Source organism: Gambusia affinis, linkage group LG11 (assembly GCF_019740435.1).
Source record: "Gambusia affinis linkage group LG11, SWU_Gaff_1.0, whole genome shotgun sequence".
Taxonomy (NCBI): Eukaryota; Metazoa; Chordata; class Actinopteri; order Cyprinodontiformes; family Poeciliidae; genus Gambusia; species Gambusia affinis.
The window spans coordinates 12,901,463-12,923,708 of NC_057878.1; the positions used below are offsets into that span (position 1 = coordinate 12,901,463).

Sequence of the window (22,246 nt, forward strand, 5' to 3'; positions counted from 1 at the left end):
AGAAGGCAAAAGAAGCACAGCAGGGCTACTTCAAACACCAAAAAGCAAGAGTTTAATGTTTAACATTTTGGTACCAGTACATCCCCATTATCTCGCCGGAGTGCCCTTTACCCAAGTGATGGTTGTTATTTACCTCTTAATACAGCCATTCTAAAAATCTGACCGCTTGTACTTGAAACATGCTGCTAAAACATTTTCATCATGCACTTTTGCACATGAGAGAGTTGAGATGTGTGATTGTGAGCTGCTCTGCACTCTTAACTACACTGCAATGATTACTTTGAGGCAGATAACGTGCAGGGGGACTGTTCCACTCAAATACCGCATTAAAACTTCATTTTCTCAGGAGGTAAAAGTCAAGCAACTATTTGCTTACAGCCCACGCTGTTTGGAATAGCGGCCTTCATTTTAAATAGTCTTATACAAGAGGTTAAAGGGTAAAAGCTGAAGCACACCGTGTGCTCCGGCCCTGCCACATGTCAGTAATTGCATAAGACTACCTGTCCACATAATGACAGCTGTGGCAGCTGTAGTTGTGTGTCTGACAGCTGCCTCCCTGAAAGCTGCATCCAGTGTGAACTCTCACTCCATGATTCAGGGTCTTCTTATTAAAGACCCTTCCATCCATCAGCCTGTCTGTAACTTTCCATCCATCGTCTAAGCACTGACTTTACCTTTCGCTTCCTTCACGAGACCCCTCCCTTCTTTTTCCCCGCTCACTCTAGGCGGTAAATCCTCATACCAACAACATGGTGCCAGTCTCCATAATTAGCCAAGTGACACGATGAGAGGGGATGGAAGGGGGCAGGGGGGGGAATAAATGAGCAGGAAAAGCAGCACGGCAGAATTGAATGCAAGCAGAAATTTTATGGATGTGATGATGAAATCATTTTGAGATTTAAAAAAATAAAAAATTGTTTATTTTAAGTGTTACATGGAGAGCAGCCGTTTGTTTCTGGCAGTCTAACAGTCTCTGCAAATAAATTATTAGCCATGTATTCCCAGAGGTCACTGAGCATATGAGGTAAGACGAAGCACTGAGGTGGAGCTTAAAGAATAGAGGGGACAGCTTGAGTAAATCTAGAATTAACCAACAACCCCTGATCTTGCAAAGTTATGCCTCCTCACCCTATCCCCACTCAACCATCTCAGTCAGCTTTCTCCTCACCAAAACTCAATTCAAACCTACGACCTCATAATCTTTTCCTTTAACTTTGGTAGGTGTGCTGCAGAGACCATTCCAGGCTGCAATGTCATGGGTATAGTCCCTACAGCGTGTGTGCCATGTCCATGTGTGTCTATATTTGACACGCAGACCTCGGCGGGCCTGTTTGTCAGCCAGCTGAATGACACCTTCCAGCCTCTCAGTCTCCAGGAGACCCCCCACAGGTCGACAGAAATAGAAGGCAAGACAAAGAGGTGACTTTCCTGTCCTGATTTACTGTTGGATTTGTCAAACGCACTGCTAGTCAGACACACAGCAATTCCAATTGACAGAGAGAACGTAATCAACTAAAAACTTCAACATCTGGTAATAATTTTCAGGAAAATTATCACTAGAAGATAAAAGGACAGTTTTTGACATTTAAAGCACAGATCAATAGAAGCATAGCAAATCCACTTATCACACTAATTGCATTAAAACTAATAATATTCAACGTTTATGTTTTAGCGTATAGTTATAAAGATATTGTTAGTTGGCAAATACATTGTTTAATATAATATCTTCCAAAAGCATTAATGCTCTAAATCTTTTTGTCACTTCACTCCAAGTTGCCTATTGACCTGTGTGTGCATCTGTGAGGATTTGAGAGAGCAGCTGGGTGAATGAGGTCAACGTGACTAGAAAAAGCTTTTCTCCTCCCTGAGCGGTGCATCTCTGCAGCTCCTCCAGAGCCATCCTGGATCACTTGGTTGTTTTTCCAATCAAAGCTATCCTTGTCGAGTCAGTCTGTCTAGATGAGCGGCCATGTTTTGGAATGTTTGAGGTTTTGCCATGCTCTTTCCGTTTTCAGACGGTTCATTAAGTAGTACTTAACGTCCTCCCTGGCCTGTCTGAGATCTCAGACAGGGAGAGGCCTCAGTGTGGCTCGCAGAACAGGTGGATACACACTAAGATTAAATGAAATAATGTAAACTTTTATTTAATAGAAAACTACTATAGATGACTGGTTGTTCTGCACATCATTTAGAGTTGTATGAGTAAAGGGGGCTGAAAACATAACTCATGGCAGTTTCAGGGTTTTGGCAAATATTGTGAAAACCACGTCTCCCTTTCTTCCACTTCAGAGAAAATAATCCACCACAAAGAGTACCAACAAAATACACTGCGGTCTGTTGTAACGTGGCTGAATGAAAAACAGGCTTTAGGGGTGTGTATACTTCTGCAAATCACTGAATGTTAAAGATGTGTCCCATTTCTAAAAGAACACATTTTGAAGTAAACAAATGGAAAAGTTATATTACAAAGTATATTTTAGTGGGCCCCTAGCATTCTTAGAGGTTTGGGACCACAGCCGCCTGCAAGTAGCCAAAATCCACAAACACTTGAGATACCCTCTATAGATGCTTATAAATGCTAGTTTTAATATTTCAAACCCAAACTATACTTTAATCCACACTAAGAATAACAGAACAGTTTTTATTATTTCACTTCTAGGACCTATGGCCAATTAGCAAATAATTTAGTCATATTCCACATAAAGATCCAGGAACACTGAACGAACCATGAATAAGCTGGTGTTCACTGGATAGCTAATGATAACAGAATAAAAAGACAAGTAGAGGAGATGCTTTTCAATCTCCTGGAATCTTCAGAAGTATATATTAAAACCAATTATGGCAAATTTCTTGATTCCTCGAAGAAGAAGCATGCATATGGGTTGCCCAGCATGAGTTATGTTCACCAACACCTCTGACAGCTAGAGGAGGCTAGAAGTGCTTCCCCTCTAGGAATCCAACAGATATATTAAACCAGCTTCTTCAACCAGATGAATGGGAGCTGAAATGTTCATCTCTGACTGACCTTGTCTCCGCTGGAGTAGAAGAAGTAGCGCAGGCGGACAATGTTGCAGTGGTCCAGCTTCCTCATGATCTGCAGCTCACGATTCTGAGAATAAGAAGTAAAATTGTTATAATGATGACGAATCAGCTCTTATATGCCATTGCAGTAGGGTTGAGGTATATAAGCATAACCTTTATGAAAAACTATAAGCCCACAAGATACAACATGAGGGAAATGTGCTTAAAGCCAGCAACAATGGCAATTGGTTAGCACAGAAGAAAATTCTGAGGAAAAGTGCTTCAACAAAGAGAAGCCACTGGATTCAAAATGTAATAACTGGGTGATTGGGGTATCCCCACAAAAAGTAACTGTACACTCAGAACATTTCCAAGTGAGGACAAGAATTCAAAATAATAGGAAAAACTCCAACAGCTCCATTGCAGATCATACTTTTAGCACAAATCTCCATTTTCCTCTCCTCCCTCCTCCCTTTAATCTCAGGGCTTTGTGGTGCCTTGATCTAAAGTGCTTGTGTAACCTTTGCAGCCTGAGAACCCCAGTGCGGAAAAAAAAACAAAAAAAAAAACACAAATGCAGGGTGGTCGGATTCAGAGAAAACAACCCGAAGACCACACGAGGAAGCTTAAAGCATGAACGAGGTCAGAATCCAGCCGGTTGCATAAAAATCCAGCTTTGATGTTGGAGTTGTATGCAATGGAGTATGTGGCCTGCTGGTTGCTCGGAGAGACATAATAATATCTGAAACTTTATTGATAGCAGTCTTGTGTACATGTGAGACTTTGATTCCAACAACAATCTCTACTGGATTGAAATAACTAAGAGGGTTCTCTCTGTGTTTGTGTTATAATGCGTCATAGGACATTTTCACCCACAAATAGAGAAAACAAACATGGCGTCATTTCATCAGTATTACATGGATGACTGAATGGGCAAGGAAATATCTGAGTACAGACCTAAAGCAGAAAAATTTTAAATATAGGGTAGGAAGAAATTGACTTTATGGAAATGTATCACAATATTTTGTGAGACTTGTGACAATTATAAAAAAAAAAAAAAAATAGTTACTTATTTTTTAGGTAACTAAATGGTTGTGACGGAATGTAACAGCATTCATTCATTGTGCCACCGACAAATACTGTTCTTGAAAAACATTCCCATTTGAAATAGGATTCATTATAACATTTACCTAAATGTACTTACCATATTAAATGTATTTAACATTTTCAAATTTACTGATATTTATTCATGATCTTGTGAAGCAGTGAAGAAAATCGTAAAATAACATTTCTGATAATACTGTCAGCTTTGGGGTTTTTAAACATCATTAATTAGAATTTATTGAGACAACAAATAAAAATTCTCATCATAAGAAATCTTTTACCATGAACGATAAACAATGCAAGTCATTAATATTATAAATATGGTTCTTAGAGAATTTTATGTCAAAATCTTCCGGAAACAAATTTCCATTTCTCTCAGGGTTAGATGAACAGATGGATATACTAATGGAAGGATGGACAGATTAAAAAAGGCATTAAGTCTTGAAATAGAAATATTTCTATTGTTTTATTTTTCCATACTAATCCAGCCTCAGGACACATTTCATCAAAATCCATAGTTTTCCAGACTGCATAAGAACTCTGCGTTTAATCAGAATAAATCAAAAACAAATCGAGTTTCAAGTTGGCGCTAAATCAGTGACGAGATATCAAAACTGCTGTTTCAAATCAGGATTGGAGATGTTTTAGCTCAGTTCTTCCTTAAAAACTGACTTAAATATAAAAGAAAATATAAAATAAGACCATCTTTTATATTGGTCTTTGTGTCAGCAGCAAAGCACTGAAGAGCGTACCATAGCTCAGCAGCCTTGTATAGATAATATTCTCAGTGACTTACAAGCAAACATAAATTGTCTATAGCCCCCTCCTGTCTTTCTGACTACGACCAACCCACTCAGAACCCCCCACTACTTCCACCACGTCGTGACATCATTACACGTAGGTCACAGACCCAGACATCAAACTATTGTGCACTGCAGCCAACGCCCTCGTCTTCTTGCACTGGACTGTCCCGGGGTGTGTCTTTGTCTGTGTGAGTGTGTGTGTGCATTATGTGAGGAGGGTGATGGTAGCATATGGAGGAGGAGCAGGCAGACTGTTGAGTAAAGCCCAGCTCAGCTCTTGTTGTGCTGCAGTCCGTCCTGCTGACCTGTCGTCCACCAGAGTCTCAGCAGCGCAGACACAGAGTGGCACAAATGGGAGACGAAGCCGGTGGAAACTGGAGGAAAAACAAATGCCCTAATTGCAGGCTGCTAAAGGGTGCTACAGCTGAGCACTTCATGATGCTGATGGGACAAAACCACATCTAGCAGACTGGGCACATAGATCCAAAGCTTACCAACTACACAAACACATACTTCAATTTCCTCTTCTGCTTAAGGATTAAACTGAATGCAGCCACAAAATAACTTGAGGGCACCATTTTTTAATACTGCGACTAAAAACCCCAGGCATTTTATTTGGTGGTAATAAAGCATCCCATATATTCATTCATCTGTATTTAAATCTACATACCGGTATTTTTCTGAAGCCCCCAAAAGAGGCAGCTAATGCATTTATTGTCATAGCATTATGCTAAGAGTTGAATTAATTGAACAGTTTTCTATCAATGAGACTGATGGGTCAATACCATCGATGGTATGTGACAGATTCTCAGTGGCCAAGACCAGCAGGTTCTGGATTTCTTAATCCACTAATGTAATGGCTGATAATAATAACAACAAAAAAATTGACAATTTAATTTCCATTTTATTCTTGAATTTATTAAACTGTAAAAAAAACTTTAGAGACATTTAACCACAATCATATTAATTTAACTATCAATTGTTTCTATGTTCTCTTTCTCCTTCCAGGTTAATCTGAAAGTTATATAATCCAACTTAAGTGAATAATGACCACTTATAGTGGACGGTTGGGAAAAAATATATTTTCAGTGCTGCTCCAATATCTTCTTGTAATGCGGTTGAATCAGCTGAATAAAAAATCTGTATCAGTGTTACAAACAAACAGCTTCTGATCTCCTGCTTAAATTTAAAAGAAGAGGAAAAACCTCTTAAAAAGCAGAGTGCTGCACTTTGTATCACATCAAAGTAAAAGTAATGGATATTAATGCATTTCCTGGGAAACTATTTTATGTCTGTTGCACATTAATGAACATTTGTGTTTCCATTAAGAATTTACAGCAGCCTCAAAATAACTTGCAGCTTCTGCTCTCGGTGTGATGAAGAAACGCATCTGCAGCCAGGCTCAGAAATGCAATTTCTCCTCATTTCAAACAATCGCATCAAGGGTCTGATGAGGCATTGATCAGATTTCCTGAACTTCAGCTGACCTGGAAGCTAACAGCAAGCGCCATTGTTCATTAATGTTGCCAAAGACTAGCTGCCACCACTGATGCTCCAGCTCTTAGTGAGCATTCTGATGTGAGCATCCATTTTCCAATAGGCTGATATGCGATCCCTCAAATGGGAATAGGAGATAGAGCCTATCCCATAATGCACCACAAGCAGACTGTAACCCCCACCAGAACCATCTCACACTTTGTCTCATCAGCTTCACCCTAATGCAGGTCCTACTCATGTGATTACTTCGGCTTTGTTCGCACGAATGGAGGGGGGAAAAAAACAAACACCTTTTTACTCTCGCACCGCAACCAAAAACAAATTATCAATGAGGGAAAAAAAATGAAACATGGGAATAAAACACTTCTAGAAGATTAATCTGAAGGTGATGGGTTCTGTTTGTATGTGAAACTTGGTGTGCACACTAAAGCACATGCTTGACAGTCATGTGAAGAGTCTTAGCTCTCATTTGCCTCATATTTCCTCACCAGCTGTTGGCGAGGAGGATCGGGCTGATGCAGAGGGTCTGCTTAACATTGCAGACCCTATACGATACAACAGCGTGTGATCTTCAGCTGATCACTGGCCTGTTTCAAGAAGCAACCCACTAACCACAGGCTCACAGAGAGCAGGATATGACTTCATCACAGCCAGTATGCAGAATCACAAGGAGTGTGTGTGCCTCTCTGAGAAGCACTGTGAATTCAGCAGCAGATGGTCGACCTCCATATCATTAAGTGACATCATTCTTCTTGTTTGGTTTCAGAGTGTGCTGCACTCGCACAAACCCTCAGAAAGGTTAAAAATAGGCCACAGCTCCGCGGAGGTGTTTAGTGGAACCGGTTGGGTTAAAGCACTATAGGATCCAGCTAAGTTTGAACAGCTACTGAGCTGCAGGTTGGAAAACCACGGACGGAGCAGGGAGGGCAGATCTACGCTGAGGAGCCGGAGAGGAAAAAAAGAAACAAAGAAACATCCTATGTCCATGGTAAAATCAATAGATTCAATGATTTTGTAAAATTTCTAATTGTTTCCAGTGGTGTCGTTCTGTTGCGTTAAGGTGTAAACTGTTCTGGTAAAACACATTATTGGACAAAATGTGCCTCCTTTGAACACTATAAAAAACAAAGATGATTCCCTCAGTTCTTTCCACCAAAATATTTACTGGCAGCTGCTGTTTTCAGTCAAATTGTATTGTGAAAATGTTCCCATCTACAAATCAGTTTAAAACTGTTGACTCACTTATTTAGGTATTTTCAAGGTACAACATCATAAAGTTGTATGATGCAACTGTATGGTCAGTTGCACCATACAGAGTTTTTGTTCTCCATCTTTATTTTTTTTTTAAAAACACTAATTTTAATTATTACATATTTTAAATATATAATAATTAAGAGAGGTTCTGTTAACATCCCTCTAAAACAGATTCAAAATTGGATTCAGGTTTGGGCTTTGACTGGACCATTTTAAAACATAAATATCCTTTTATCTAAACTAATCATTTGTGGCTATGGTGGCGTGTTTGGGATCGTTTTTAAAGATGAAGATTAACCTTCACCTTAGTCTCTACTTTTTTTGTAGCTTCTAACAGGTTTTCTTCAAGTTTCATCGATCATCTAACTCTTTATTACTTTTAACTAGTTACATTATAACTGCTGAAGAAAACCTGTCAGGCTCCTCAACAAATAAATATTAAAAAGATTATGCTTGAGAAAAAAAATCTCCTGGCAATTCCAAACACATTTCAAGTAAAAAAAATACACTCCTTTGACACACATAAGCAATTGTTTTGAAAACACAATGTTTTCTATGTTGTTTTCTCTGGTTTTGGAGTTTTTCTAAATCTCCCTGCAAGTGTAAAAGATCAGCATATTCACATTTACTCAGCTACACCCATTAACATGGCAAATGTTTGTGTCGGACATGTTGTGTAAGATGGAAATAAAACATCATGACTAAAGTTAAACCAGAGAGGATTTAACCCTTTTTGTGCACACATCTTTCATGCATGTCTCACCTTAAATCTCTTATCTTGTAGGACCTTCTTTATCGCCACTAGTTCCCCAGAGTCGCAGAGTTTCGCTTGGTAGACCACGCCGAAGGATCCGTTGCCGATAACCTTTGTGTCTGTGTAGCTGACCTCCTGTGGCCTGTCGGGGCCTTGGCCAGGAGTGGCCACAACTGTCGTTACCTTGCTGCCATCTTTGTCTCCTACAGAAGGACACAAAGAGACATGCCGGAGTTTATGACAAAGTGCTGAAGCTTTTACAGAGAGCAAGGAAAGAATATGACAGCTTAGATATGAGAGATAAAATGAAAAAAAAAAACAAAGGATTCATTTTAAACAGATTCTGTGACAAAACCTTATGTTACACAAGAACTAAATCTTTGAGAATAACATCAGTGTTTAGGAAGAGCCACTGGACGTTGCTGACCTATTTTAATATTGGGCAATCTGCAGAGCACTTTTTCATATCAGTGATGCATGATTTGCTGGCTGCCATCACATATTCTCTCCAGTACTTTGATTGGTCAAGACGCCAAAACTGTAAAGGACATTGTTTGGCTATTTAAAACGTGTAGTAAGCTGCATTTTTTAATTTTCCATGACATTTTCTGATGTTGAAATTTCACCATTTCACAACAATTCCTAATTTATTTATAATAACAGCCACTCATTTTCTGATCGTTCCTGATTAATTCAGGCAGTTTATAGTATTTTTTAGAGCTGCTGGAAAAAAACCCATAATTCATTACATTGTTACGTGTGTAAGGAACAGGTAGAAAATCAAATGACAAGAGACAATCAAGTTGCATGGATGAAGAAGTGAGCACAGGAGAACTTGAAAAATAAGTGGATGTTGAGGAAAAACTGGGTCCTGGAGCTGTTACAGGTTATACCAGCTGTTGTTATGGTTACAGCTCCAGAAGAGGACAGTGACAGGTCTGAAAGTAATGAACCTAATGATGGTGATGTAGGCTGAGTCGTCGATGCACTACAAGATCAACATTATGAAGTTGGAGTGTAGTCTCGTGTAGCTCAGACTCCACATTACGGCTGCACAAAATGGCTGAAAACAAAAGATAAGCGTTTCATATCAGACGATATGGATAATTATTGATTCATTTTGTGTTTTAAATATCTGAAATACTGCCAAACTGGTGGCGTGACATTTCCAGTTTTATTCAGTTTTCACACAACGCAGTTTTCTTTTTCTTTTCCTAAGCAGTTATGAGGCACGGTGGCGAAACCTGAAACTGCTGCTATGCAAGTTAGTCAACAAGCTGTTGCTAGGTAACCAAAGAGTGAGTGAGTTAGTTGATGCCACCAAACTTGCTTAGCTTGCTGTGAGAGGTTGAGCAGCTAAAGCCTGTCCTCTGCCTACATTTCCCAAAATGCTGTGAGGTTCTGGATTAGAGTTTAATGAATATTAATAAATATTCTATCAGATGTATCGCGATAGATAGATAGTGCTTTATGGTAACTTCCTACAGTTTCAAGTGTAATGTGATGTAACATATTGGTAAATAAGTGTTATGATGTCACACTTGTATCTTCATTGTATCCGTACTATACTGTTTAAAAGTACAGTATAAAAATCTGCAAATGTCAGAGGTCTCCACAACAACCACTGTTAAGTAAAGTCAAATTTAGAGCAGGAGTACGTGCTCCAATAAGTTTTAAAACTGTCGTGCCTCAGACACTACCAGGTCTTCTAGTTTGGCAGCTATAAAGTTTTCACGAAGACTGTAACGTCAATAAAAATACCAGGAATCCAAGTCTGTCATTCCAGATTTCACACGAACTTTGACCAGCTACCTTCTGAGTACAGAGTACAGTCAATATCTGACTGGTGATGGAATGGATCGGCCATAAGGCTCATTAGCTTGAAATACGACACTGACCTCTGACATTACAGTCATGCCTCACATACATTACGCCTGACTGTTTTCTGCTGGAAAGAAAACAGCCTCCAACTTAAGTAGTCCCCATTAGACATTAGAATAGTCCAAGTTTGTCTTTAACACTTAAAACGGCAAAACTGAGATGAGAACTGGAACATAAAGTCAGCAGCTTCAGTTCTTTAGAGATTTGAGTCTTATGTGAGGTGCTTTAATTCTGAGGAGACCCGTCTAACTTCAGAATTATCCGAGAGATCTGGAAATATTCAGGTGCTCTTGGATGTTTGTGTTACTCTGCCAAATCAAACCTATGGAAAAAGCAACCAGTGGGATGCATGACTCTCAAGCCATTTAAGTTTCCAACTCAAAAAACGATGAGTCATTCCACTGATGGAAGAAAGTAAAAGTATTGCGGGCAGTTCATAACGGCAGATAAAGGGAGGACGGACTGATCAGGATGCTGACCTAAGCATCCACAGAAGAAATCAAAGAGGAACAAATATTAAATGAAGAAAGTCTTTTATTGGACATTAAACAAATGTTGGGAGAAGACAGACAAACACGTGGACTGGTAGAGTCAAACTGAAATAGATTCACCATATTAAAACCTTTACACCCCTTGTCCGCTAAAAATGGTAGCCACAGAACAAAGTTCACCAGTAGGTGTGAAGCGGTGGGCAGCACAAGCAGTTATTCATTAAAACTAATGATGTTTGTGTCACTAACGAGCTTTGTGATTTGTGCTAACAGCGTGTGGTCATGAGATGTGAGCCCCTTGATTGTGCCTCATTTAGAAAGGGGGAAAGAAATCAGGGGGTTTTCCCTTCATTTGTCCACAGTACACTGCTGACTGACAGCTTACAGGAACAGATGGCAGGGAGGCTGCGCTACTCGTACGCTCTGCATTGTATACCTGAAAAAACAGCAGGAGAAGTACAATTTAAGAATTTTAGTGCCTTTCAAAAATGACTCCTTAAAACAGTGGGATCGCATTAAACTTTAAACAGGTAAATGCTGAAATTACAATCATAGTCCTCTTCTATGTCTCACCACAAAGACCCAATCAGAAACTCCTATTACGCTCAGCCAGTTTGTGTAATAGTGTGATTTGTTGGAGATAAGTCTATCAGTGCCAAAGCCCACTTGAAGTCCCACCCCCACCTACATACAGGGCTAATACTGTACACACAGATAATTCAGAAACCTCTTTTCACTACAAGCACATTCAACCGGTTTTCTCTAATTGAATATAAAACCCAACAACTTTTAAATTTCTAAAAGTGCTATTTATAGTGCATGTAATAACATTATGATGACAAAGTATTTGTAAAAGATTGTCATTTTTCATCTTAAATTTGGTAGAGAAAGCATAGAACTAAAAGTGAAAATGGAGGAGTTCCCAACATTTTACTGGTCTCTGGCCTCCAGCTCCTGACGAAAGCGGTTCTTTACTCAGGCCCAGCCAAAAGATAACACCAGTTTCTCTGTCAGCGGTTACGGCAGTGGCAACAGAACTAGCGCTACACAGACACTAGCACCAGTTTTGGACTGGTGGAAAAACCCTCCTGCTGCGCAACGTGGTTTGATTTGAGGTTGACAATACAGTTTTACAGAAATTACTATCACACAGAAGAGTGGACAGATGTCAAAAGACAACATTTAATTTTTGTTAAGATACAAGATACAGCATGCACAAACTGGGAATACCTCATTTGATATTCCTTATCCACAGGGGCATCATATCTTGAACAAGTGTTGCTAGGAAGCAGCAAAACAAGCATAAATCTGGTATTAGAAGATAAATGGCCCTTTAAAAGGCCAGTTCAGAGGTTTCTCTCCATCTGCCTCCCACAGCCTTCCCTCATAGCAGCAGAGCTGAGGGCTAAAGTCCACATTAGCTGGCAGTTAAAAGCACATTTATCCACTAGTGGGTTCCAGTATGTGCTGCCTCACACCTGCAGTCTTTGGAAGGACTGAAATTTAACCCCAAAATTACCACAAAGGATTCGACCTCCGCCGCAGCACATGTTCAGTCCTCTCTTGATCATCTTGCACTGGAAAAAGATTGGTTTAAACAAAATCTATTTCACACCCACATAAAAATCAACAATTAAATGTATTACTTCAAAGTAGTGATTATTTATTCCTGATAGTTTTAGTCAATCAAATTGATTCTTTTACCTCAAATATTCTCAGAATATGTTCAAATTTCAAGAGGGGAAAAAAGAAAATCAACATTTTTACTGACTGTAAGAAGTGTGGATGTTTACTGGTCTTATCAATCACCCTCACTGGCTGGCTGGGGTAATTTTCCAAGCGGATTATTGACTCTGACACAAACAGGGCTGCATGGGCAGACTTGCAAATGAGAAAGCAAACACCGAACAATCTTGTCACATGCGTGTTTTCCTGTTTATGTGTGTGGGTTTGTTTTTGCCAATCTCTGAGCAGTCAGGACATAAAGTCTCAGCCAATGCGACTAAAGTTCTAGTGTGAGAGAATAAAAAGATGAAAGGAGGTCAGAAAGACTTTGCTCTCTCGAAAGGAGCCTACAGAGTAACGAAAGGCAGATTTTGGAAGAACAGCAAAGTTAGTGTGCGTAAGAGGAAGAAAAAAAAAAAAAACTGCCTACGTATTCCAGCAGGGCCATTTCTATGACGCCTCTGCACTTCCTCAAACCGTGAGAAATGTCTGCCGACTCACACATACACACACACACACAGACAACTATGTAGAGCTCACAGTATGATCACACACTGGTGCCAACCAGGGATGACCAGGCAATATGACTGTATTTTTCAGTAGCTCGTTTTGTGCCTTGGTTTCTTTGACTGGCTGGAAGCCTTGATTATGCAACAATAAGAAAAAAAAAAGCCTGGAATTACTTTTCCATAACCACTAAATGAAGGATTAGCCTCACTACTTCTACTAAATTAAATCTCCATTCTGTCAAAGCAAGATACAGTTTTAATCTAGTAATGTTTTCACCAGAAAGCTAAATGCAAACATCCTAAAAGAAAAATAAGTTTCCACAACCCTGAACTTGAAGTATTGCTGCAATCATGTTATAAGAGAAGAAAAAGAAATTCTAAAATATAATTTCATCCACATACGCCCTACAGCTCAGCTGCAGAGTCTAACAACAGGGACGGTCTGTGCAATTTCAAACCCGATCCATCAATAGTCAATTGAGGTCACCAGGCTAGCCCAGACCACAACTGGAATTCAGCTGACACAGGAACAGCCGAGCCGCTAAGTTGAGAGACAAAATTAAAGCAGGGTGTCATTCGAAGGCACCACTAGTGTCACAGATAGAAGCGAGGCAAGCTTTCTTCTATTGACCTGAGCCTGTTTATACAGGAGGAAAGTTTCAATCGCATCGCAGGTATTGGTTGCGATCAGATCGAGGCGTTCCGCCATCGATCCGTCCTGAGCGTACGATGCTTCTGATGCATGTTAATTACGACAAACATGACACGATGTAGCTGAAGAGAAAATGATCAATCAGGAAGTTGGTCAGTCTAAAATTAAAGCATTTCTGAAGGTGATAGTAGCAGAACTCCATTATATGCATCCATTAGATACATGTGAAGTCAGAAGGCTTGAGATGTAATATTTAAAACATTTTATTGTGATTTAAAAGATACAAAAAATAAAGTTGTGCATATTTTTGAAGTTGGATTAAAAATTATACTTGTATAAAAATACTACCAAACCATGAGGCTTTCCATTTACAGGCACCCCATCTTATTCAGATACCCCAAATTGAAATTCAAGGCAACCAAGTACATCATGAACCCAAAGAGCAGCCAAAAAAGCCAATAGCAACTCTGAAGGAGCTGCTGAGATCCACAGCTTAAGTGGGAAAATCTCCTGGTCAGACAACCATTAGTTGCTTATTCTGGGCTTTACAGAATATTGGTATGAAGAAAAATTAAAGATCTATTTTGGGGTTAAGAGAACCCAAAATACAAATTTCTGGCTCCCCTGCAAAATAGTATATGATGCTTTACTGGGAATCGTATCGTAGACGGTACAATGGAAGGAGCCATTGTGGAAAAACCCCCATAGAGGCTCCAAAGACAGGACTGTGGGAAGAGGTTCACATTTCAGCAGGACATCTCTAAACATAGAGCCAGATCTACAATGGAAGCGTTTATATTGAGGCATGGTCATGTGCTATAATGGCCTACTCAAAGTCCTAACCCAAAACCCAATCCTAGATTCACAATCAGTGAAAAGCCTTCAAAGCTGATGTTCAAGAAATTCCCCATCCAGTCTGGCTCAGCTTCAGAAATTCTGCAAAGAAACAGAGAACAGACATGCAGCTGCAGCTAATTCAAAACAAATCTTATTTTAAAAAATGCAGTCTCTCAAATTCTGTACAATACTGCACATAAAGGGATTCCTCTGATGCACTGAATTTTAATCAATGTTCCATAATACTAAGCCTCAGCCCTGACTGAATAGATTTGTTACTAGATCAAACAATACTGCTTCCAAAAAAACTTTTCTGGGTCTCAAGCATCAATATATGTCAAGAAAATATACAAGAAACATTTGAAATGGCTGAACAATGGGTCCACTTTATGGACCAAGAATATACATAACGTGTGATGATGTTAAAGAAAACTGTTTAACGAGAAAGTTATTCTTATTCTTTAGAAGTGTACCAAGCTGTATTTAGCTCGTATAGTATTTTTAAAACTATAATGGTAAAAGCGTGAAGTAAAATGCAAATATGGGACTCAGATACAGCTGAATACTAAGTTAAATTATTTAATGGAAGATTAAAGGCCAAAAAATAAATGACATTTGTTTTTTCGATAAAAATTATTTAAATAGTACAGTACTAAATATTATACATCTCTAATTTCAAAACGCCAGATAAGTGCCAATATCGGAAGTAAAAATAGGACAGATATATTCTATTAAAACCCCGATTAAATATCTAACTTTATTTAAATAAAAGAGTTTCAACCCAAAACAAAATAGTCACAAGAAAACATAAATCAATATCTTTCAAAGGTACATTTCTGAGGAAATTATGCAACAAATAGAGTAAAGAATAGTCTCCTGCAATTGCTGTTGAAGCTCTACTGTACAAGGTAATTTGAGCGTAATCCTTCCAAACTGTTAACAAAAAAAAATCCACACAGATGTTGCAACTCCCCAAACCTTTGCTCTGGAACCGCAAATGATTTGTGCCACATACGCCATAAACTGTCAGTTCATTTGTACAATGTCAATAGATATTATATTGAAGTTAAGATAGTTCTACCTTTAACCTTAAAGGCAAAATCAGGGGTAAATGAGTGTGACAAGGCCAGAGATCTTTGATTTATTAAACCAAGCAGATGCTGGATAAAATGAAAAAACCAGGGACAATTTTGGAATGCAAATATCTAATAAAAAGCATTCATTTCCTAAAGGAAACAATGATAAAAAGCTAAAAACAAAATCAAAGAACACAAATAATTTGACTGAGACGCATGTCCCTTCTGCCTGGCTTTCTAGTTATTAAAGCATCCATCATCCACTTTCAAGGCACTGGATGATGCCGAGACTTTCCCACCTGACGTATCGGACTTCAAACCTTTAGCTCACAAGTGGGTGATGATTTACACACCCAATAACAGCACGAGCAGACGTGTCCAAACACCATGTTTGGACACGTCTGCTGCCGGTGTCACATCCTGCTGCCGGTGTCCACCTGATGAGACGATTCACTGCATTTCTGAAACGTCCAGTAACCGGAATGTCAGTTCTGACACAAAGCAAACATGGCCAGGCCGTATCGAGATGGAGACAGAGGGTTTTGACAAGACATGACGTGGGTGCATAGATTTTAGATATCACAACAATGCACAGCCACTGAGCTGACTGCACCACAAATGCCGAGCTTAACTTGGTCAAGCCAGTGTTTTTAGTCTATTTTCCTGTTTGACGGTAACAGTTCTCGTCTTGCCTGTGAGCCCTGCTGTTTCAATCAGAATCAAAGAGTATAATTAGTTCATTTTGTTCTCATTATCACTTGCAAAATGCAAGAGGGGGACAGCAAAGGCAAGGAGGGAAGAGGGAGCGAGCTGCAGCTTTGAAATGCTAAACAGGCCTCTCATTGTTCTTGGCCAGCTGCTTTAGCCCCCGAAAACAAAAACCTACGCGTGCCCCTGTGAATGTATGCACACATGCATGTGCACGTCTCCATCTGCCCGAGAGGGTTAGGGGGGGCAACAGCATTCTCTCCGTGATTATACACACATGCTACAGCTGCTTTAGATCGTCAGCCAAAGTATTCACACGAAAGCATGCGCCATACATGTGTGGCAGTGTGTGCACATGCAGCAGCATGGTGGAGGTCAGGGTGACAGACATGAGCTAAATGCATCTAGTCAAACAATACACTCTGCTATCGTGCAACTCTGAAAAGAGTTTAAGAAAACAAGAAACATAAAAAAAGCATCACAAGTTTCCTTTAGCCACTTGTTACATAGCACTTTGAGAAACATTATTTATACTGATAAACAACTTATTGATGTCTTATAAAAAATGAATCCAAGCACTAAATATGGACGTTCTGTGCACAGCAGGAAACACGAAAGCGTAGCATTTTGCTAACGAGAGGCAAGTAGATGAGATTCCTCATCTAACCCGAATTATGTCTTTTTGCACTTTTATCAATACTATACGTGTCATAAATCATTCATACTATTGAGCAGTGAAAAGATCATGAGTCAGCAGAAAAATACAGCAGAAACTCTTCATCACAGCTAACTGCCTGCTCCTGTCACGAACCATCTAACCTGCTTTAGCTGTCCAATCTGGTTTAGTGGTTAGTTATTCTGCATGTTCAGTTTCTCTATTTATTTTACTGCCACCACTGCTGGTGAGAATATTCAGTTTTAAGACTTCAATAGAAGTTGCAGGAAATGACATTTATTTTTGCAACTTTGGAACAGAATGTTGATTTGACTTGACTTTTCTACTACCAATTCTTCAGACTATAGAAGGGAACTATGCAATATAAGCTCACAAACATGGACAAGACTTTCACTAATAAAAACAATATAATTTGACGGATCTCATTATTAGCATTGAAATTTTGACCTCTACTGCATGTGACAGAATGTACAGTAATCTGAAGAACCAATGAGGAGAGATTGTTCAACTTTAGAGATGCACTCATCTGGCTTTTACAAGTCATTATTCATTTTCAATTCTCTGCAGAAGTCTGGAATGCAGATTCCAAATTTGGTCATTTATGGTTTTCTTCATAAGGGATATGAAAATACTGAGGATTTTACCATATGCTTACAAAGAAAAATACACTAGAAAGAAAATATAATCTAATAGCATTTATTTAGTGATATCAAAATATACTTAATATCACAAGTATAAAACTGTTATACATACAAATGTAAAACATGTTTAATTTGAGCTCCACAAAACACAATGCAGTAAAGGCAATTTATTCTGACTAAAATATGTCATAATGTAAAAAATATTTAAAAAATAAATCCTGGAAAAATACTTTTACCTTCTGCTTGGTACATTTATTGTGAAATAAATGCCTCAGAACTGCAGCTTATACATGTAAGTCTCAGCACCAATTACTTTGTAAAGGACAGAGATAAAACTAAAGGTTAACTGAGTGGTAGCCAGTTTGGCTTTCATTGGGAGATGCACTGAGTGACCAGAAAAACAGCACATTCAGAAATCACCCTAAACTTCCACAAACCTTAACGAGAAACAATCACTGACTGGGAACACTGCAACCATTGATTCTTTATTTCAGCATCCATTGTGGCATGTCCCCGGAGGGATTACTGCACTAAAACTCTGAGATGACCCTCAACCTGACCTTCAGGCCAGGTTCTACTAACATACATCCTGATCACATCTCAGCTGCAAGGCACCTTTAACCTTCCCTAACAGACCCGTTTTCAGGAAAATGCATTCCTAAATGAGGAAAAACAAAGCAAGGGCAGTTTTATTTTGCATATTCAACATTGCAGATGTCACCATCACAGTTAAACTGATGTTAACAAGTCTGGTGTGTGACACACACTCATTTTACATTACATATTATCCATACCTTTAGCACTAAAACGTTCCTCTGTCCCATTGCCTTCAACTTAGGCATAAATGGGACACTCCTTTACAAAGCTGACACATCATCACTAATGTTACTTAGTAACTTGCCTGGTTATCAATCAATAAGATAATTTTTTTATGCTTCTTAAAGAAAGATGGATTTACTACAGAATAAATACTACAAGCAAATAAATTTGAATCTACTTAAAATAGGCTGTGACAAAATAGTTTTTCTTCTTGTCACAACATTTTTTAAAATGGAAACATTACATTATTTTTTTGAACAACTAAAACAAGAAACATTTTGGATGCATTTAAGTAAATATTTTAATGGTTGTCGTCATGGTAATTTATTTAAACCAAGAAATATTTGGTATTTGCTATTTTCTGAAGTAATTAATAATGACAATAAGTCACCACTACTGAAATTACATTGCAAGTTACATTTCTAAGAGTTTTTTGCAACGAAAGCATAAAGAGTGTGCCACTGAAAAATCTCTGTTTTCATAAAGCCCTGCTCCCGCCAGTACGTGGGTATTGGTTGCAGATCGATTGCAGTGGAAACAATCCCCTGACTAAAGGAGAAATAAAAAAACCTGAAATATCCAGTGTGCAAGATTTATAAATGAATGTGAGCAAAAACCGTAACAATTCTTCCTCAGAGTGTGTCCAGCCCTCCATCTCCTCGGTACTACTTCATTTGTCTCGTATATAGAACAACATGCTGGACAGCTCCCCGCCTCCCCTGCTGCTCATGCTGGGCAGCCTTCTTGTCTCAGAGTCTCATACAAGCTGCTGTTGTATGCTGCTGTTCCAGCATGGTGCTGTCCAGGTGCTTTGGTCCACATTTCAGGTGTTGCATGAAAGAGAACCAACCCAAGTGAAGGTGTGAAATCTTTTGGTATTCCACACCCAAAAATGCAGGAGGTAAAATGGGCTTAAGCCACCGTCACACCGTTGGCTCTCATTGCATTAACGGCTGATATTTTAGCGTTGACGAATGTGCTGCTTTGCTTTTCGCTCCAATGGCTCCGTTTGTGATTACGCTAGTGAGAGCAGAGTTCCCTCAAAATCATGTTGAAATTTGCTTCCTGGGCTGCAGTATCAGACATTTTTGATAATAATGCAACGTACAAGAAATATTAATTGTTTTACATATAAAGCAACATGGCTGGGCTTATCAAATGGATTTGGTCAGAAACATTTTTCTGAAAAGTAGAATATTTTAAACGAACTATGTTTGTTTTCACATCTTTTATTAAAAATAAAAAATAAATCAACCAATAAGATGTGTGAACGCAGACTTAATTACATTGTGCACAATCCATACATTACCAAAAATTTGAAAACTATAACCTGAAAAAGAATGCTACAGAGATAAACATGACCATTTGACTAAATATGGAACTATTACAAATCAACAGAGAAATTTAGGGTTATTATGAAAAAGGGGAAAAGAATTAATCACAGATCATTGCTGTTGATGGTTATCTATACTCATAAGAAAAATTACTTTGCAATATCACCTTTTAAAACGCAGTCATCACCTTAATTTTTAAACTATGCACAAGATCTTGGTATCATTTAAATTGCACTCAATGCTCCTTCAGAAGAAATTGGTTTTAACATACAGCTCCTCTGCTTGCATACCTGTTTCCAACACTGAAGCACCATCAACATGCCTTACAGCCAAATTTTCACCATTATTCATGCTTAAATAAGTGAAAGGTGAAACAGGGGTGTAGTTCAGCATGTACAAATTTGCTTCAGTCAATGGTCATCGTTTCAGATGTGCTGTATAATTTTAGAAACAAACTACCATGTCATACACACGTTTTCTAAATGCATTAGTACCCCTGTTTTTAATGACAGAAGCGGGTAGGTGGATTTATTTCGAGATTTCTGACACACACCAAATTAGATCAAAGCGCCGTGTCTGGATGACCACTGCCAGCCTGGCAACCCATGGCAGGTAGGGCTTCTTCTCCGCGGCCATGAATCTGATTACTCTGTGCCCAGTCGTCGAGGCTGCTAATTTTTAAACAGGCCAACAGCAAACCTGGATGTTCAGAGAGGGAGTCAGTCTCGCTCGAGTCAACTATGGGCGTACCTTCCGCTCTGCTCAGACACTTGCGTAATACAGACCGACCCTACCGCTTTAACTCTGTGTAGAAAGGAATTCCGCTATATCCTGTAATCTAAATTCAGACATGTATTATACCGGATCTCCAGTAGTAGGAAAGGGCTTGGTTGATTTTTTTTTTTCCCCATCCTGGGTTGGTGCCAAGCCAACGCTTCAGTCTCCGGTGGCCCAGCCCAACCCTGCCCCGGTGCGGCCTGCTGCACTGACCAGCCCCCGGTCAGCAGCAGTGTGAGCCGCTGAGCGACATCCAGGCTAAGCTACTCTGTGCTAGCATGACACCTGGACATGTAGAAAAAAGGAGAGAGAAGGTAGCCCACACCGCGGCCTGTGGCGCATACAAGGGGGAAAAAGGCAGCTCTAGGATTACATTAAGGTGTACTCACGGCTGACTTTCATGTTGCCGAAAGCAGAGGGCTGCGGCACTGGCTTGCAGCTCTCGGCGAAGGATGTGGTCCTGGGCCGACCCGACATGATCCAATCCCTTTAATTCTTTCGACTTGCTAAACGGCAGGGCTGATCGAGTCGCCGAACCTTCTCATTCAAAAAAAGGGGAAAAAAAAGGAAAAAAAAAAGGTTGACAGTAAATTAATATCGGTGTGTCTCGGAATAGGGGCACAGGCAGAAAGAGAGCCCGTTAGCACAGTTGTTTATAATTACAAAATAAAACTGTCCAATCTTTCCCACCGACGGTCAATCAAAGCATCATTTCCCTCCTTTACAGTCCAGGTTCTCTTTCAACGGGCCTCATAAGACACGTCTCCGACTGAAATAGTCATGAATCTGGCCTCTCCCTGTGGCCCCGTGTTTAATAAAAAGTCCTTTTCAGGGTGATTTCCACAAAAATGAACAACGGCCAGCTCGGTTGTCGGTCCAGAAGCAAAACGAGCCGTTTACTTGCTAATTCAGGGACACATGCAGCTCCTCTTCATATCCCGATGTGAAGCCTCAGTGATCCGACTGCCATGGCGGCTCCCTCACTATACCAGAGCCTAAAGATCTTCTAACGGAAAACCTGTCCGTCGCCGCAGTCTTTATGCGGGTAATTTACACACTTGACGCTGGTGCTAGCTCCGGCCTCACCGTCGTCAAATTTCGGCGTCTGTACCTCGCCCCTGAAGCGGCGAGCCTGTCAGAAAATGATGGTCTTAAGATACAGAATGCGACGATACCGAATATCTTTTTTTACTCCTTCCCCATAGGTTTCAGGCTCGCAGTCTTTGTCGTTGCGTATTGTACGTACGCAAATTTCGTAAAGAAACACATGTCAAAGACAGGAGTTCAAGCTGTGAACGTAGCTCGCAACGCTGAATACGAAAACCGTGAACGCGCACACGCTGGATCTGGGGTGGTCAGTTTAGCCAATCAGAGACAGTATCCTTCAGAAATGGGTGTCAACCGCGTGCCTGTGGTCCAATAGCAATGTCGGTCTTGAACACCACATGGCATAATTTGCTCGCTGCCCTCCCTCAAGACTTCAAAGGCTTTTTCCAGTGCCATGACGGGGACAATGGGCGGGTTTTACACAAGATTGATGACCTTTTCGACCAATGGAGCTTGAAAACCATGCTGTCAGTTCAAAATCCCCCCCAGCTGTCACAGAGCACCGGTGGTCATGCAGCACTGTTGCTATGTTAGTCACAAAATCCTATCGTCTACTTTTCATGGACAACTTTTTTTAAAA

At 39.7% G+C, this 22,246-nt stretch overlaps 1 protein-coding gene and 1 long non-coding RNA gene across 3 annotated transcripts in view; both read right to left on the reverse strand.

Annotated features, from left to right (window-relative positions):
- Positions 1 to 21,885, reverse strand: part of gsk3ba (glycogen synthase kinase 3 beta, genome duplicate a) — a 37,530-nt gene extending 15,645 nt beyond the window's left edge. Inside the window, exons 1-3 of one of the 2 annotated variants that reach the window (XM_044130980.1) lie at positions 20,949 to 21,885; positions 8,443 to 8,636; positions 3,026 to 3,109 (exon numbers count right to left, since the gene is read on the reverse strand). In XM_044130980.1, the coding sequence (XP_043986915.1) occupies positions 3,026 to 3,109; positions 8,443 to 8,636; positions 20,949 to 21,036 (366 nt within the window). In that variant the 5' untranslated portion in view covers positions 21,037 to 21,885. The remainder of the gene's footprint in view (positions 1 to 3,025; positions 3,110 to 8,442; positions 8,637 to 20,948) is intronic. The other variant, XM_044130981.1, reaches the window with a different exon arrangement.
- On the reverse strand, positions 10,831 to 14,214 carry LOC122839430. Its single transcript, XR_006372044.1, has 2 exons — positions 12,036 to 14,214; positions 10,831 to 11,241 (listed from the first exon to the last, which is right to left on the reverse strand). It is a non-coding gene; the product is annotated as an uncharacterized LOC122839430 (long non-coding RNA).
- Positions 21,886 to 22,246: the final 361 nt, after the last annotated feature.